The sequence below is a fragment of the Musa acuminata genome, chromosome BXJ1-4, assembly GCF_036884655.1.
Source record: "Musa acuminata AAA Group cultivar baxijiao chromosome BXJ1-4, Cavendish_Baxijiao_AAA, whole genome shotgun sequence".
Lineage (NCBI taxonomy): Eukaryota > Viridiplantae > Streptophyta > Magnoliopsida > Zingiberales > Musaceae > Musa > Musa acuminata.
In genome coordinates this window covers 28,036,316-28,051,419 of record NC_088330.1, presented here as the reverse complement: position 1 = coordinate 28,051,419, position 15,104 = coordinate 28,036,316, and the positions used below count along the sequence as shown (strand labels likewise).

At 35.9% G+C, this 15,104-nt stretch overlaps 1 protein-coding gene across 2 annotated transcripts in view; it reads left to right on the top strand.

Moving 5' to 3' along the window:
• Nucleotides 1–465: 465 nt before the first annotated feature.
• LOC135651552 (ATP-dependent DNA helicase 2 subunit KU70-like) overlaps nucleotides 466–15,104 on the top strand; it is a 36,693-nt gene continuing 22,054 nt past the window's right edge. Inside the window, exons 1-11 of one of the 2 annotated variants that reach the window (XM_065171708.1) lie at nucleotides 466–704; nucleotides 797–874; nucleotides 1,858–1,974; nucleotides 3,484–3,598; nucleotides 6,438–6,543; nucleotides 6,650–6,767; nucleotides 6,874–6,957; nucleotides 7,066–7,124; nucleotides 8,195–8,328; nucleotides 8,451–8,494; nucleotides 11,823–11,899. In XM_065171708.1, the coding sequence (XP_065027780.1) occupies nucleotides 642–704; nucleotides 797–874; nucleotides 1,858–1,974; nucleotides 3,484–3,598; nucleotides 6,438–6,543; nucleotides 6,650–6,767; nucleotides 6,874–6,957; nucleotides 7,066–7,124; nucleotides 8,195–8,328; nucleotides 8,451–8,494; nucleotides 11,823–11,899 (995 nt within the window). In that variant the 5' untranslated portion in view covers nucleotides 466–641. Of the gene's footprint in view, nucleotides 705–796; nucleotides 875–1,857; nucleotides 1,975–3,483; nucleotides 3,599–6,437; nucleotides 6,544–6,649; nucleotides 6,768–6,873; nucleotides 6,958–7,065; nucleotides 7,125–8,194; nucleotides 8,329–8,450; nucleotides 8,495–11,822; nucleotides 11,900–15,104 lie in introns of those variants that run through there. The other variant, XM_065171713.1, reaches the window with a different exon arrangement.

Genomic DNA, 15,104 nt, shown 5'->3' with positions numbered 1-15,104 from the left:
TATCCTCGCTAAAAATCGATCGTCTCTAAATATCATATTTATAGAAGAATCAAACTCTAATTATTATATTTTTTTATTTGTAAGAACTCATTATTATATTAGGATTTCTTATCTAGAACAGTAGTTTCAGGTATTCCAAAATACTTGTTGATTCTAACAATCTATTCGTTCACAAGTATTTTATCCACTTTTGTATTTTCTAGAGAAAAAATATTTTTTTCTTATCTTCATAGTTAATTCTTGTTGAATCTTTAACCATCAAATCTTTAACCTTATATATTCTATTCTGTAAGGATATACTTGCTAAACTTAAATTTAGTAGAATAAATACGAAAAATTACTTACTTTGAAAGCATATACACACACATATATACATATATATATATATATATATATATATATATATATATATATATATATTATAACAATACCAGTCGGAAAGGTTGCCATAAGGTTAAAAAAAAAAAAACAATAAAAAACAAAAAGGAAGCCGATTCTGTCTCAGGGTTCCGCAGTCTTGTTCCCGAAGCCAACATGAACTGCTTCTCCACTCCCAGTCCTCGGAGGTGGTAAACCTGTAGGTTGTGAAGTTTGCGTGCCCATTTCGAAACCCTCTCTCTCTCTCTCTGTCGCGGTTCGCGATGGATTTGGACCCCGAAGGCATCTTCCGCGATGACTCAGACTCCGAAAGCGAGTTATACGAGGTGAGGAACTCATCTGTCTTCCGTTCCAAAGTTCTCGATCAATGGATGAGAGATCCCTTGATCTTGTTTCATTTTGTGACCAATGATTCCAGGAGAAGGAACCGACCAAGGAGCTCGCGGTCTATCTCATTGACGCCTCCCCTAAAATGTTCGCTCCGATTGCTGACCATGTGAGTTCTTCTCTCTCCGGTTTGTACTAGTGCTTTTATTTCTTTCTATACCGATACATTGAGGGCATCGACCGATATTTGTCTCGTGGATATTTGTGGGGCCGAGTGATTAGAAGGCAAAATAGGTCACTTCATGCTGGACGAAGTGGATATCGTGATGCCTCCGAAATGAATCATAGAGTAGATTGACAGGTTATAGACTGGCAAGAGGAACTGAAGAAGTAAAGTATGGCAGAATTGAAGGAATGAACGGACTTGGCAGTATGCAACACAAATGTTTTGCTTGGTGCATTTTGGAGATCTTTGTTTGGGAAGCAGGGTACAATCCTTGGGGGTAATTATAAAGGGGGAAAAAAATCTTTCTGATTACTTGGAGTCCATCTTGAATTTGTCTATGTTGTAAAAAATTTATCTTCTGGATTAATAAGTATATCTGAATCATGATCAAGGCACATTCTTTTCACAAGCAGTATATACGTATATATGTATATATATATATATATATATGTATATATATATATATATACATATATATATATATATATACATATATATATATATACATATATACATACATATATATATATATATATACATATATATATATATACATATATATATATATATATATACATATATATATATATATATATATATATATGTTTTTGAAACTTTTTAAGTAAGATATTTTATATATCAGATAAGAGAGATGAACCTTTTTGGTGTTTTGGGCTTTCTTCTAGAATTTCATGCTTTGGAATAATTTTAGCCTGTGTCCCCATATCTCATTTTGTTCCTTGCCACACTGGATAAGTAGTCAGGCACGAGTCTGATTTTCCTTTCCATATGCTTGTGTTGGTTAGAAATATTTTTTCTACTAATTCTTATGTTATCATTGATGATTTGCATCGATTTACCGCAGGCCACAATTTGTGACCATTCTTCTGATGAACAATGATACATTGACTTATGATTACTTGCAGGAAAACGGGAACAAGGAAACTTATTTTCATGTTGCAATTGACTGTATCACTCGGTCTTTGAAGACTCAAATAATTGGTAGATCTTATGATGAAGTTGCTCTTTGTTTCTTTAACACTGTAAGATGGTGATCATCAATAGTATATTACTTTTCATATCTCTTCCTTCTTTGGAAGCGTTAACACTTATATACTAGGTGCATTAGTATGAAGTTAACCAATGTTTCCACATGCTTCTTGATTATGACTGTTAATTTTTTCTGGGCTTGACCCTCTAATTTATGAAGTATTTGTCAGTGTTTATATAATATGATTCAATACTTTGTTATTGGCTCCTTTCTCTTTTTTGTGGCTATGAAAGTTATGAATCCTTTGTTTCAATTATACTATGGGTTTATGCTGATTGGAAAATCTTGGAAACTAGAGCATCTTTCAGTAGTATGTGATTACACCATGATGTACCAGGACCAAGATAAGATCTAACTTGGCTTTTATTCCTGTGTGTATCTTTGTCTATGGTATATTCTCTAGTCCATAGCCAAAATGAACGTTTGGCCTACACAACCAAAATTAAAGCATTTATACTAGATGACATTTCTATTTGGTCAACAAGCAGTAACATATATATATCATTGGTCTGAATTAGATTTAGGCCTTTCTGATCAGCATATCTATTTCTTTGGAATTCTTGTATGGCACATCTAAACATCGTGTGACATGCTTTTGCACTGACTTTAAGAACATGTTTCCTTGCTCGTAGGTAGCTTACAATGTTCTCTCTCCCCTCTTTATGAAGCTTATTCGACATATGAGTTTTGGTCAAGGATTAAAATTTCGTACCATACTGGAGTTTCGAGATTCACTCAGTATGGTACGGTACTGTATACCGAGTGATATATTTCGGTATACCGCCCGATATATATATATATATATATATATATATATATATATATATATATATATATATATATATATATATATATATAAAAGTAAAAGAAAAAAAATCTTTTTCTGCGACATCGCCTCTCTTCTTCCCACGTGGGGCGATATATATATATATATATAAACTGTTTTCGCTCATCTTTCTTCTCCCTCGCCTTCTCTCTCTTCTTGCTTCTCTTCATTCTTCTCCCTCGGTCTTCAATTGACGGTACTGCTCGGTACGGGTGGTATTATTCGAAATTAAAAACCTTGATTTTGGTGATTCTCATAAATACTCCTATTAGTTAGCTTTATTATGTGAAGTTAATATAAGTTGCATCTTTGTTCACAAAGCTAGGCATGTATGTAAACAGTAGCCAGTTAATACATTAATAAAAGGTTTTATTTTTTCTCAAGTCTTATGGATTAACCTAGTGTTACTTGGTCTGTCCAATTAATATTTGTCCTTCAAAATAACATAGTTTGATGTATGTACTCAAGATGTAAAATAGTGTGAAATGCTTTTACCCTATTTATGGTGATACTTCTTTATCACAATTACCATGACAATAATCCTAGGCATGGTGCAATCATATTAATAATTGCATACTGCTATTTGATTTTGTTTTATATGGATATCTTATTCCAATACAGTTTTTCCCTTCTTACCTTGCAATCCCTTCATATTATCACTTTACTTTCTTGCAGAAGGAAAAGAAAAATTTACAAGATGTGAATGGTGTTTATGTCTTCAATGTAATGGAGAGAGAATTAATTGATCGACCGACTGCAAAGTTGATTAAAGAGTTCTCCAGTATAGAGGGTAAGGAATCTAAATGAGTATTTTCCTAATCTAGATTACATGTTAATTCCTTTAGTTGGCAAACCTTTGGTGTTTGTATATACCTCGAGAAAAAAATGATAGAAATAATACCTACAATGTTAATACAGTCACCATCACTATTAGTTCTCGTTATTTGATGTGCCTGGTTCAATTAGAAGAGTCCATATGATTGTGGAACTTGTCAAGACCATATAATGTCAAGATGCACATTCCTAGGGTGATGACAGAAGTCCTAGTACCAATTTAATATGAGAACAGTAAATTGAAGTTTATAAACACAATTAAATTTATATCTTTATTCACTAAGTTCAAGAATGAAATACATATAATTTTTTTTTAATAAGTGCATTAAAGTATCATTTTAAGATGTCATGAACATGTACTAAGGAAACTTATTGATTTCATAGTTACAAGAGGTAAAACGATTTGTATCAATGGTGCAAGGAGAAGTAGAAGGAGACCTAAGAAAACTTAACTAGAAGTTATGGATAAAGAATTAAATGCTCTAATTCAACTAAGGATATCGATTTTTATTGAATTTAATGATGGCAAAAGAATCATGTTGTTGACTCCAAATAATTGACATTATGACTTGTTGTTTATTATAATATGAAATATTAATATAAAATAAAGAACAAAATTTAATCATAGCATAACTTACCATGTAATTGATTGATGGAGAAGTCTTGATTCTCTTGAATGTGGAGTCACAAACAAACAGCAAAGGAGCACCTTTCTGAGTAGCTAGGGCAATGTAGGTTAATACTATCATAAAATAATTGGTTATAAGAATTAAGAAGAAGGATATGAGATGAGGAAAATATCTTTCTACTATCAATTCCATATGGTTTTTTCTTCTTGGCTTTATATTGGATTGTATGGTACTATATATATATATATATATATATATATGTATGTATGTATGTATGTATGTATGTATGTATGTATGTATGTATATGTATATGTCAGTTCTTTGTAGATTGTAGGCTAAGTTCTATTTCCTTTCCTGTTTTTACTTACATGCTAGACATACATAGAAAAATGGAATGCATATTCTTTCTTTTCTTCCATATTTTTAAACTAGTAAGAAAAATAATGTTGCTAGTTGTTTCAGGAGTTGGGTATCTTTTGATTGTGATTTTTTTCTAGTATCCTTTGGTAAGCAACAACATTGTTTTTAGGAAGAAGTTCACCTATCATTTGGGATTCCTCAACTATTTATTGCGTTTGGTAAGGCTTTTGGCAGGTTGTCCAAGTTATTGGAGAGGGGTGTGAGCATATTTTTATGAATAGATTCCTTTTCTTTCCTCGGAAGCAAGGGTCCTAGGGCCCACTTCAGTCATTTAGATCTTTGCGAATTTGGAATGCATGTTTTCCAGAAACTGAGGGGACTTGGTTCCCCATGGCCATAACACGCCTTCGACGCTGCAAAGAGGAAGAAGAAAAATGAAAGAAAGCAACAAGTAATTGAGAAAGAATTAACAGTGTTGTTGGTAGTGGTTGTGATCAATCAAGCATAAAATTGAAGTATATAGAATTGTGGACAAACTGAAAAAGATATCTTATTTCTGGCATTTAGGATTAGTAAGTGATAGGGAATAAGGTGACGCCAACCTTGATATGCTGATCCACCCAGCTACCCACTCTACGTAGTGACGAGGACAGAGGAGACCACGCGTCTCCCCCTCCCTGCGGCAAACGGCAGGGAAGCGACCTTTCACCCCCTACCAACTGCAATTTTGCGAAAGGTCGCACGCCCGACTGCAGGGAGCATTAATCCTAGACGACGGAGCCTATCTCCCCATTTTCCAGCTGCATGCCCGCAAGGAGCATTAATCCCTTGAGGCGAGGCTCGTTTCCGCCTTTTTCCTAGTCGCCTGGCGCAGACAACCGTTGCCTGCTTATCCCATAAAGTCCAGAACAAATATACACGCCCCCGCGGTCGTCCTTCGCAAACGGTGCGTCACGGTGAAGTGTACCAGCCGACCGTCGACATAAATAAGCCCCCGAAGAACCACAGATTGGGGAGAAGAGTTACTCGCCTCTCGCCAATGACTCCCTAGGTATAAAAGCCAGCCCCCAGGATTTGAGCGGGGGAGGAAACAAATTCCGATTATTCCCATTCCGTCACTGATTTTACCATCGGAGGGGTCGAGTCGAGAACTTCCCCGACGTTGACCTCTTGTGTAGGAACCTCAGTGAGGCCAAGGCACTCCTCGGGTTGGCTCTAGAACCTCGAGGTGGACAACCATCTCTGTCTAGCGCAATACCCACCACGAGCATACAAACAGCAGCTCGGGATCGCGCCATCCGGATTCGCCTCTCCCATCTCACATCCTGGAGCGCCACGTGGGTGCCTAAGATGAGTTTGCGCTTTCGAGACGTGACCTGGCCGTGCTGACTCCCCTGTCAACGGTATCAAGGTTGCTACAATAAGTCAGCAGAGATCAGAAAATAAGGGCACTGACAATCTGTGCATGAGTTTTCCAGAAAAATTTTATGGGTCTTTTTTATAGTTAGAAGAGGAAGGAGGTAATGGTGGTTGAACGTAAAAAATTCATGAAGCAGGCTGCATATAGGAGGGTCTCATTTTCGAGTTGTTGTCTATTCATCTATATCTTGTATTATAATATTTACAATATACATAGGTGTAATTTGTAAGTTCTCATGCTTTCTGTCAACTGGCTTAAAATCTAATTGGCAACATCTTGTATTGTCTTTCCAATGTATGTGAATGCTATCAGCTAAGTCAACATCAACTTCATTGTTGAGAACTGTGGCTCTTCTGGAATGTTAACACCACTGTGTCATATGGCAGACAAATTTATGAGCACAATTGGAAGTCGATATGGAGTTTTACCAGGATCTAGGGAGAATTCCTTGTATAATGCTTTTTGGGTTGCACAGGCGTTGCTGCGCAAGGGGTAGGATTTGCACTGAATTCCCCCTTGTGTTATCTCAAACAGCATTAGGCATCTAGCATCTGTTTTATTTCAACTTTTCCACTGACCACTTTTGCTGTTATGCCAGCTCTGTGAAAACCTCTAGTAAGAGAATTCTTATTTTCACCAATGATGATGATCCATTTGGTAGTATGACGGGTGCAATGAAAGCAGATATGATCAGGACAACAACACAACGTGCAAAAGTATCACTGTTTATGTGTTTACATGCAGAGTGTGGTTATTTTATGGTGTATCTTTCACGGCGGATTTTATCAAGAAGTTATATTCTTATATAACTTTATTTTGTAGGATGCACAAGACCTTGGCATCTCGTTTGAACTTCTTCCACTGAGTAGGCCAGATGAGGAGTTCAACGTATCTATGTTCTATGCTGTATGTTAAAACTCTCAATAATAATAAGCCAACTATTTATGTTAATTTAAAATAATGAATTTTCAATTTCATCTGTACTGGCATTCTTATTAAAAGTTTGTGTTGCAGGACATGATTGGATTGGAGGGTACTGACATATCTCAGTTCTTGCCATCAGCAAGTGAAAAGTAATAATTCCAGAACACTAATTTCATCATCTTTTGTGAAGTTTCCTCATAATATCCTTTGATAACTTTGTTTTTAGTTTATATTTGTGATCTTAAGCATCTTGTGTGACTGTTTATAATTTTTCATGACATAATTGCATAGAAGTTAACACATTATACATGTGGGAGAGTTTTTATTTTAGATCCTTCTTGAATGTGAATTGTTTCTTTTAGGCTATTTCTTTCCTGAGTTGGTGGGGGGTATTTTAGCAGTTCTTGTTGTGTGCTACTTGGACAAGTTTAAGCACAATTTATTTCATGAGCCTCCGGATTGTGCATTCTGAACAAATGGTGAACGTTGATAGGCTACAGTCATGAAGTAACTTGATGAATATCTGAAGTAAGAAAACCTCCAATAACGTCTTTCAATCCACAGAAGAAATCTAATTGGCAATTTGTCATAATTAAGTCCCACCATATTCTTACCAGAAAAAATTTCTTTCTTGATTTGACAATCTTTTGTTGTGAATCTTGTGATAGTACTTCTGACGTATGCCTATTGAAGTGTACTGTTTTATCTAGTGATCAATATGTCTATTTAGAGAAAACAATAGAACCATGATAGCATTAATATATCTCCTGGTCTTTATTGAAATAAATTGAGAATAAGATATTGTTTTGGATTAAGACATGGCAACTGGCAAGGAAAATGCCAGTCACAGCAGCTAATGAGCCAAGAATTCTAGGTGCTGCTAGCTGGGTGCTAGTTGCTTCATGATGATGCTTGTAGTGCATGCTCTGTTCTGACAGTAATGTGTTTCAGTTTTGCAACATTACTTATTCAGGTGTTGTTATGTTTTTTTGCATGAATTCTAGCTATTACACAGTTGCAAATTTTGTTGAATTCTCTTCCTTGAATTTAAAGCTATGAAATGCTGTCTGATTTCTTGAATGAAAGATTTTGTTGAATCTGGTGGCTGTATATTGCATCTGGTGAAATTCTGTATATAGCTCTGAAATGCTGTATAAGGCATCAAATGTTAGATTTCCTGGCAATAATTACAATTGAATCTGGTGGCTGTATATTGCAGACTTGAGGATATGAAAGATCAGTTGAGAAAAAGAATTTTCAAGAAGCGAAAAGTAAGAACACTTACATTTTCAATAGCAAATGGTATCTCTATTCAAGTAAATACTTATGCTTTAATCCGTCCAACCTTACCAGGTATGCCCTCATCCATTAAGTAAAATACTCTTGAAGATAGTATTGTACAAATAAACTGATAGTTATCCATGGTTCTATTCTGCTTCTAGTCACTGAAGATGTTTGTTGGTTTCTCTTCTCAGGGGCAACTATGTGGCTTGATTCTGTCACTAATCTTCCATTACAGGTATCTTTCAAATGCCAACTTTTATTTCTGTTACTTGCCTTTCTTGGGCTCTGAATATCATCTAACTGTCATCAACTATACATGTTTACCAATCACAATTCTGAACATGAGGATCTGCAGTATAATGTAGCCTATGAAGCACTGACACACCAAACCGGACACGTGTCTATTTTATTAATTTAATTATTTATTTTGGCTGCGACGTATTCGTGTTGTACTCGCACCCTTCCTCACCGCTCCGTGGTTCTCATGCGGTGCTGAGTTGCATGGACGACATCCTCCTCCTCCTTAGCATCACCAACTATCGCCGCCATAGCTTCACTCCCCTCCTCAACTTCCTCCACCACACCTGCTGTCACCACCATCACCACCATCTCCGCTGGCTTCCCTTTGTCAACCAACAATGACTCCATCCGCTTGGGCACCTGCCTCGGTGACAACTGCAATATCGTTGTCAACGTCTCTAGGTGCAGAGGTATCATTGCTTGCCTTGCGCGGTCGTGTCCTCAGCGTTCCTCGACGACATCTATCTGTGACAAAAAGAAGGGTGCCCTCGTCGCCAGGTTGTAGCAAGGGATGAGCACACTTTAGGGCGTCCCATAGCATCGTGTCCTCGAATAGGTGAACACCCGTTGGAGCAGTCCCTTGACCATTAGAGGCCGCCCCACCAAGATTCCCTTCCGTTGGCTAGTCGAAGTGGTGCGGTGACGATCGTGCTTAGCGAGTAGGTGTAGGGCTTCAGTGACAAAGAACAAGGGCCGACTGTCATGGCCCTGTATAAAGAGGGCGGAGATGACTCCTTTAGTGCCTGACCCGGTTGTGAGGTCGAAGAAATCAGCCATGCAGGCATTGGGTTTACCAGCCTGTTTGCCGAGGGATGCCTCGAGTTGGGAAAAAGCGATGCCAGCGAGGTTGATGCTAGTGGCATCGATGGAGAGGACACATACCACCCTCAGCGAACCATTGACTATCATCGGCGAAGCCTGCTGCGTTGCAAGATTAAAGCTTTTCACTTCGCAACAGTTCGCCCATTATTCTAATATGTGATGAGAAAAACTTAATAGATTAAAAACTTAATAGGTTAAAGTGATGATTAAAGCTTTTCCCCCCCTCATTTTTAGAATTATGAGTTTTACCTACATTAGCCTCTTTCGCCCTTATAGGAGGTATAGGTTAAAAAATTGATAGGTTACATATATTTACTTGATGTTATAACTTAATACTCAATAAATTTAATTATAAATATTATAAAATTTATCTTTTTAATTTAATATTATAAATAAATAATATACACACACACATGTGCCCATGCCATGTCCGTATCCCAATTTTTTTAAAAGTGACATGTCGTTGTATCCGTATCGTGTCATGCCTATGTCCATGCTTCTTAGAATGTAGCTAAGGAATCAAACAACTTGTAATTTTTAAGGGCTATTCTATTGAGGGTAATATACTATCTTAAGGTAGATAGGTTGTTTCTGTGTGTTTGTAGAATTTCTGGTGAAATTTGTTTTTTCTGAGATAGAAAATAGTGCCAGAATACAACCATACATGCCGCATTAAATTCTGTAGTATTATAGTATCCGAAATTAATTATCTTGGATATTTTTTTTTATCTTGCTTTGTTTAGAAAATCATTGATTTGCTTCCTTTAGGAGAGAGTTACTGAACTATGAGTAAGGTACAAAATGAGTATTTTTAACAAATCATTTTGGTTTTTGTGTTGAGAAGATTGAGCATATAAGTTATTATTTACTGAATCAATTAATTGAAAAAAACTTTGTAGAGAACATCAACAGTTGCTTATGGTTTTTAACTTTTTATTAACTTCGAAACAAGTTACTGGAGTTTCTTCTCATATATATGGTTGATTTTGGCAAATCATGGGGTTTCTTGTAGTTAATATTAATTTATTAAAAGGTATGAATGTTGACGTTGTTGGATTAGGCCAGATTGCATGTATGATTAGCTTTAAGTTTATACTTTTTAAATTCATAATGGGTCAAGTCATAGAGTTCTTACTTTGTATCAATTAAATATAAAATATATAAAATGTATTTAAAATGGTTTGAACATGCCTAAAATGACCCCTTAATATATTTAGTGTGCGAGGGATTTAATTTAGATTGCTGATGCTAGGAGAGGTAGATGAAAAATCTAAGATTTGATAGATTGATATGGTTACTGATGTTACTCTCAGAGTCTTAGTAGAGCTCAATGATGAAAAGATTCTATGTAGCCAACCTATCATTCTGTTGCTTTTATTTGTTGTTATCTGACTAGTTACAACTATGACACAAAAGACAATTCTTTCTTTCGAGATATTATGAGCTCTGACTATATTTAATTTTATCTCATTGCACTTAGTATATCCATTCAGTGGCTAATATATCTTTTGTTTGTAACTGAGTAAATCATAGAGGGCAAGAGGTTGGTTTGGATTAGCACTGAATTATGAATTCTAGGAATTATTATTTTATGGTGTCATTTAAAGCTTATACAATTTGGAAATTTGGAAAATGTTATAAAACATGAATTGGCTGAAAATTTGTTAATGAATGATAAGAAAGCATCACATCCAACATAAATAGAGAAGAAACAAGTCCTTTCGGACCCACTCCAACTTGTTCAATAATCAAATAATTATTTTTTATTATGTCTCTATCCTTAAGGTGTAAATAACTAAATTGGCTTTTTTAATAAGTCAATATTCAATATCACAATTTTTTAATGCAATCAAGTCAAATCTTTTTAAACAAAATTTACCTTTGTCCATGAAATACTCCTATTTGTTAAACAAATTGGCTTTGTCCATCAAATCTTATTAAAATATTCAAAATTTATCTTGAGGGCCAAGATAATCCATATTATTTAATTGCAAGATCTTGATAATATTTGGCATAAGTTGAAATCAAACATACAACCATAAATATGGAAATTGCTTATTCATAGTTTAATATGCCTGCTTCTGTGTGTTCCTTTGTCGTTTCTGGGTAATAATTTTCTTTTTAAACTGTCAAATTACTTTTATTTTGGTATGAAGCATAGTATACTCTTTTAGTAATTTTATTTTTCCTTATTGCACTGGAAGTTATTTACTACACCTAGTTAAGTTAACAAACAGTCTAAAATATTACCAAGTTCATACAGATATATCTTCTTGCATATTGATACAATAAGTAATTTTGCAATGTTCGATTTTTTTAGTAATGGCTGAGTACTTGAAATTCAGTCTTCAGAAGGGATAAATTTTTCATGTTATTACTTGAATCATATTCAGCATGTTTTTGGTCTTGAACTTTTCTTTACTATGTCACATTTTTTGCAGACAGAAAGGTCCTTTATCTGTGCAGACACTGGTGCTTTAATTCAGGAACCATCGAAACTTTTTCACCCTTACAAAAAGTTAGTATCATTCCTTTTCTTCCCTTCAAGTTTAATAAGATCACACTTTTTTCTTTCCATGCATGCACACTGACCTACTTATATGAACACACAAGCCATCAACTCTTATTTAAATCATGTTGACACACTTAAACACTTGATATTCGGGTAAGGTCCTCCAGCTTTTCTTGGTCAGTTGGTTGTAAGTCTTCTTTCAGTGGTGCAATCATTACGTTGAATTTTTACTTCCTGCTGGTGCAAAAGCTGGGCATGGACCTTGTTAATGAAACTAGCTGCAAATTTGAAAAATCTTTAGTATTTAAACAATGCATCATATTTTTTTATTAAATTTTGTATGAAGATTGAAATTTTAATTGTGGGGGAAAAAGAAGTTAGGTTTAAGTAGTTGAAAGCCAACACAATTTTGGTGGAATAGATGTGAACATTGATCCATGCAGAGTATGTGAATGATGTTCATTATGCATGTTATCTATATTATTTAGATAATTTTAAAAGATAATAGGGTGGGCTTGGAGGTTGTTTAAAAACAACCTATCATATTTGTGCTTGTATATGATGACAACTAATAATGTCACATCTAATCACACATTGGTTGAAGATTTGAGAAGAGTTGAGAGTCAAGATCTAATAAAGAGCCAAAGGTGAGGCACTTTTTGGAGTTCACCCTAGAAAGGCAAAACTAGGGAATCGTGGCTCATTTCATAGGTACGAGCAAAATGAGCTACAATTGGGACTGCTTGCTTGCATATTGTATTAATTATGAGGGTTAGACAATATCATCAAAAGAAATATACAGGAAATTAGAATTGTTGTGATGCTATCAAGCTTAGTAGTGGTGCTCAATTTCTGCATTTTTGCTAATTTTAAAATTTTATCCTTTTGTTAGAGAAAATCTTTCTTATTGTACAATAGGGGTTTGTTGTGCTGAAACGTATTGCTCGGTACAGGTGGTACGTACCGGTTCGATAGGGGATCGGTATACGGATTGCCCTATATTGGGTGGCAAGGTCTGCCATACCGAATCGTACCGCTCGGTACGGGCAGTATGTACCGGTCCGACAGGCTATCGGTACGCGGACCGCCCGCTATCGGGCGGTACGCCCAAAAAAACCCCGTATCGGACGATATGGGGTAATATCGGGTGGTAACGATCGAAATTTCGATCGTTACCGCCCGACACCACTCGATACCGCCCGGTACCACTCGGTAACGGTCGAAATCGACCGTTACCGCATTGTAGCAGTGCTACAGTGCTCCAACGGTTAATTTGACCGTTGGAGCCCTTTCTCGTCCTATTTAAACCATTCTTCTCTCCCCTATTTCATTATACTCTTTTAAACTCTCTCTCAAACTTTTTTTTTTCTCTCCTAAACTCTATAAAACAACGATTTGTGAATTCAATCGAGGCTAATTTGGGAAGATTAAGAGGAAGGGGAAGGCAGTAGCATCAGTTGCATCGTTGGAAAGAATCGAGTCGGGCGACGAGACACCTTCACAATCACATTCTCTTTCTCGCTCGGTCCAGAGACATGACAGCAACACAGACAGCAGTGCCTCGACAGATGATGGTGGTGATGCCGGGCAGTCGTTAGTCTCGTCTACACAACTTGAGGGTGGTGAATGGACTGAGGAGCAATATTTTACACTTGCCACTCAAGATTCAGATCATGGAACTCGACAAGGTACTGGTTAAGTTTATGCGCGGAAGGGGAAGGGGAAGGGGAAGGCAGTGGATGAATATAAACAAATGCGACAGAGCATACATGATATAGACACAGAAAGAGGCTCATCGTATTCACAGCCATCGTATTATGGCGAATGATATGAGCAACAACAGTATGGTGATAGTTGGTCATCCTTATCTAAGCAACAGCATGATATAGAACAACACCAATATATGCCTCAAGAGCTGCCTCGGACAAATATGATTCATGACGATCAATCTACGATCAGCACCACATTGATGCATCAATGGCATACGGTGTATCAATACACTATGTCATGGGATCAATTTCATGATTGAGTCTAACAAACGTATCATATTGATATGTATCGGATCGAGGACCTCGATCCACCACCCGTGGAGGCTCGTCGTTCGTTTTGGTGGTAGAATCAACAATCAGGTATATCTAGATACGTGATTATTTAATTCATTTGAATTTTAGATTTTATATTGTAACAAAATAGTCTAACAATTCAACTGATTTTTCTGTAGATATTTCAATCTATAACGGGTTGAAATACGAACCTCGAACAAGACTACCTCGAAGCCCGAAAAAGATATGTGATACTATTCTTACCTAATTTACATTGATTTTGCTAAACTTATACTATTATTATATTTATTCATAACTTGAAAACCCTATCCTAACTTTTTTTTTAATTTTCAGGTATTTTCGAAGGGTTAAATCAGTGAAATCAGGTGTACCGCTCGGTACACCGTACCGTACCGAGCCCGGGTCGAAACGCCGGTACGGTACGACGAACCTTGCTGGGTGGTATCGTTACATGACTCTGTATCGCCTGATATAGGGTCTGTACTGATCGCCAACTATCGAAATCTGATTGTTACCGATCGGTATGTACCGGTAACAGTCGGATTTCGATCGTTACTGATCAAGGGCTAAGATTGCCCTTTTTCAAACGATTAAACTAATCATTTGAACCATTAGGAAAAGGTCTTTAAATCCTTTCCTTTCACCTCTTTCAATTTGTTTCGCTCTCTCAAACTCTTTCTCACTCACTTCTCTCTCTCATTCTCATATTTTCACTCTCCTAAATTCAACAAAGCTATGATTTGTGGATTGAAATTGGAAGGCTAATTTGAGAGGATTAAGAGGAAGAACACTTTAATCAAGAGGTATGTTTTCTCTTTCTAGATTTTTATTGATTTATGTGATGATTAAGCCTATTCTATGTCGTTAATGACTTAATGCCTAATATGTTGGTTGATATGTTTTTGATGGTAGAATAGTGTTAATTAAGGAGTAATTAAGGTCTTTAATATTGTGATTAGTGTGTTTAATGTTGATTTTTTTGAAATTAGACACTTAATGGGTTAAATCTTTGTATTTCATGCATATTAAGGTGATTTATATATTTATGATGGCATAATAGGTGCAATCAAGCTTTAATTAAGATTTTTAATACTGTAATTAGTGATTTTAATGATGATTTAATTAAAATTTGACCAATATTTGAGTTA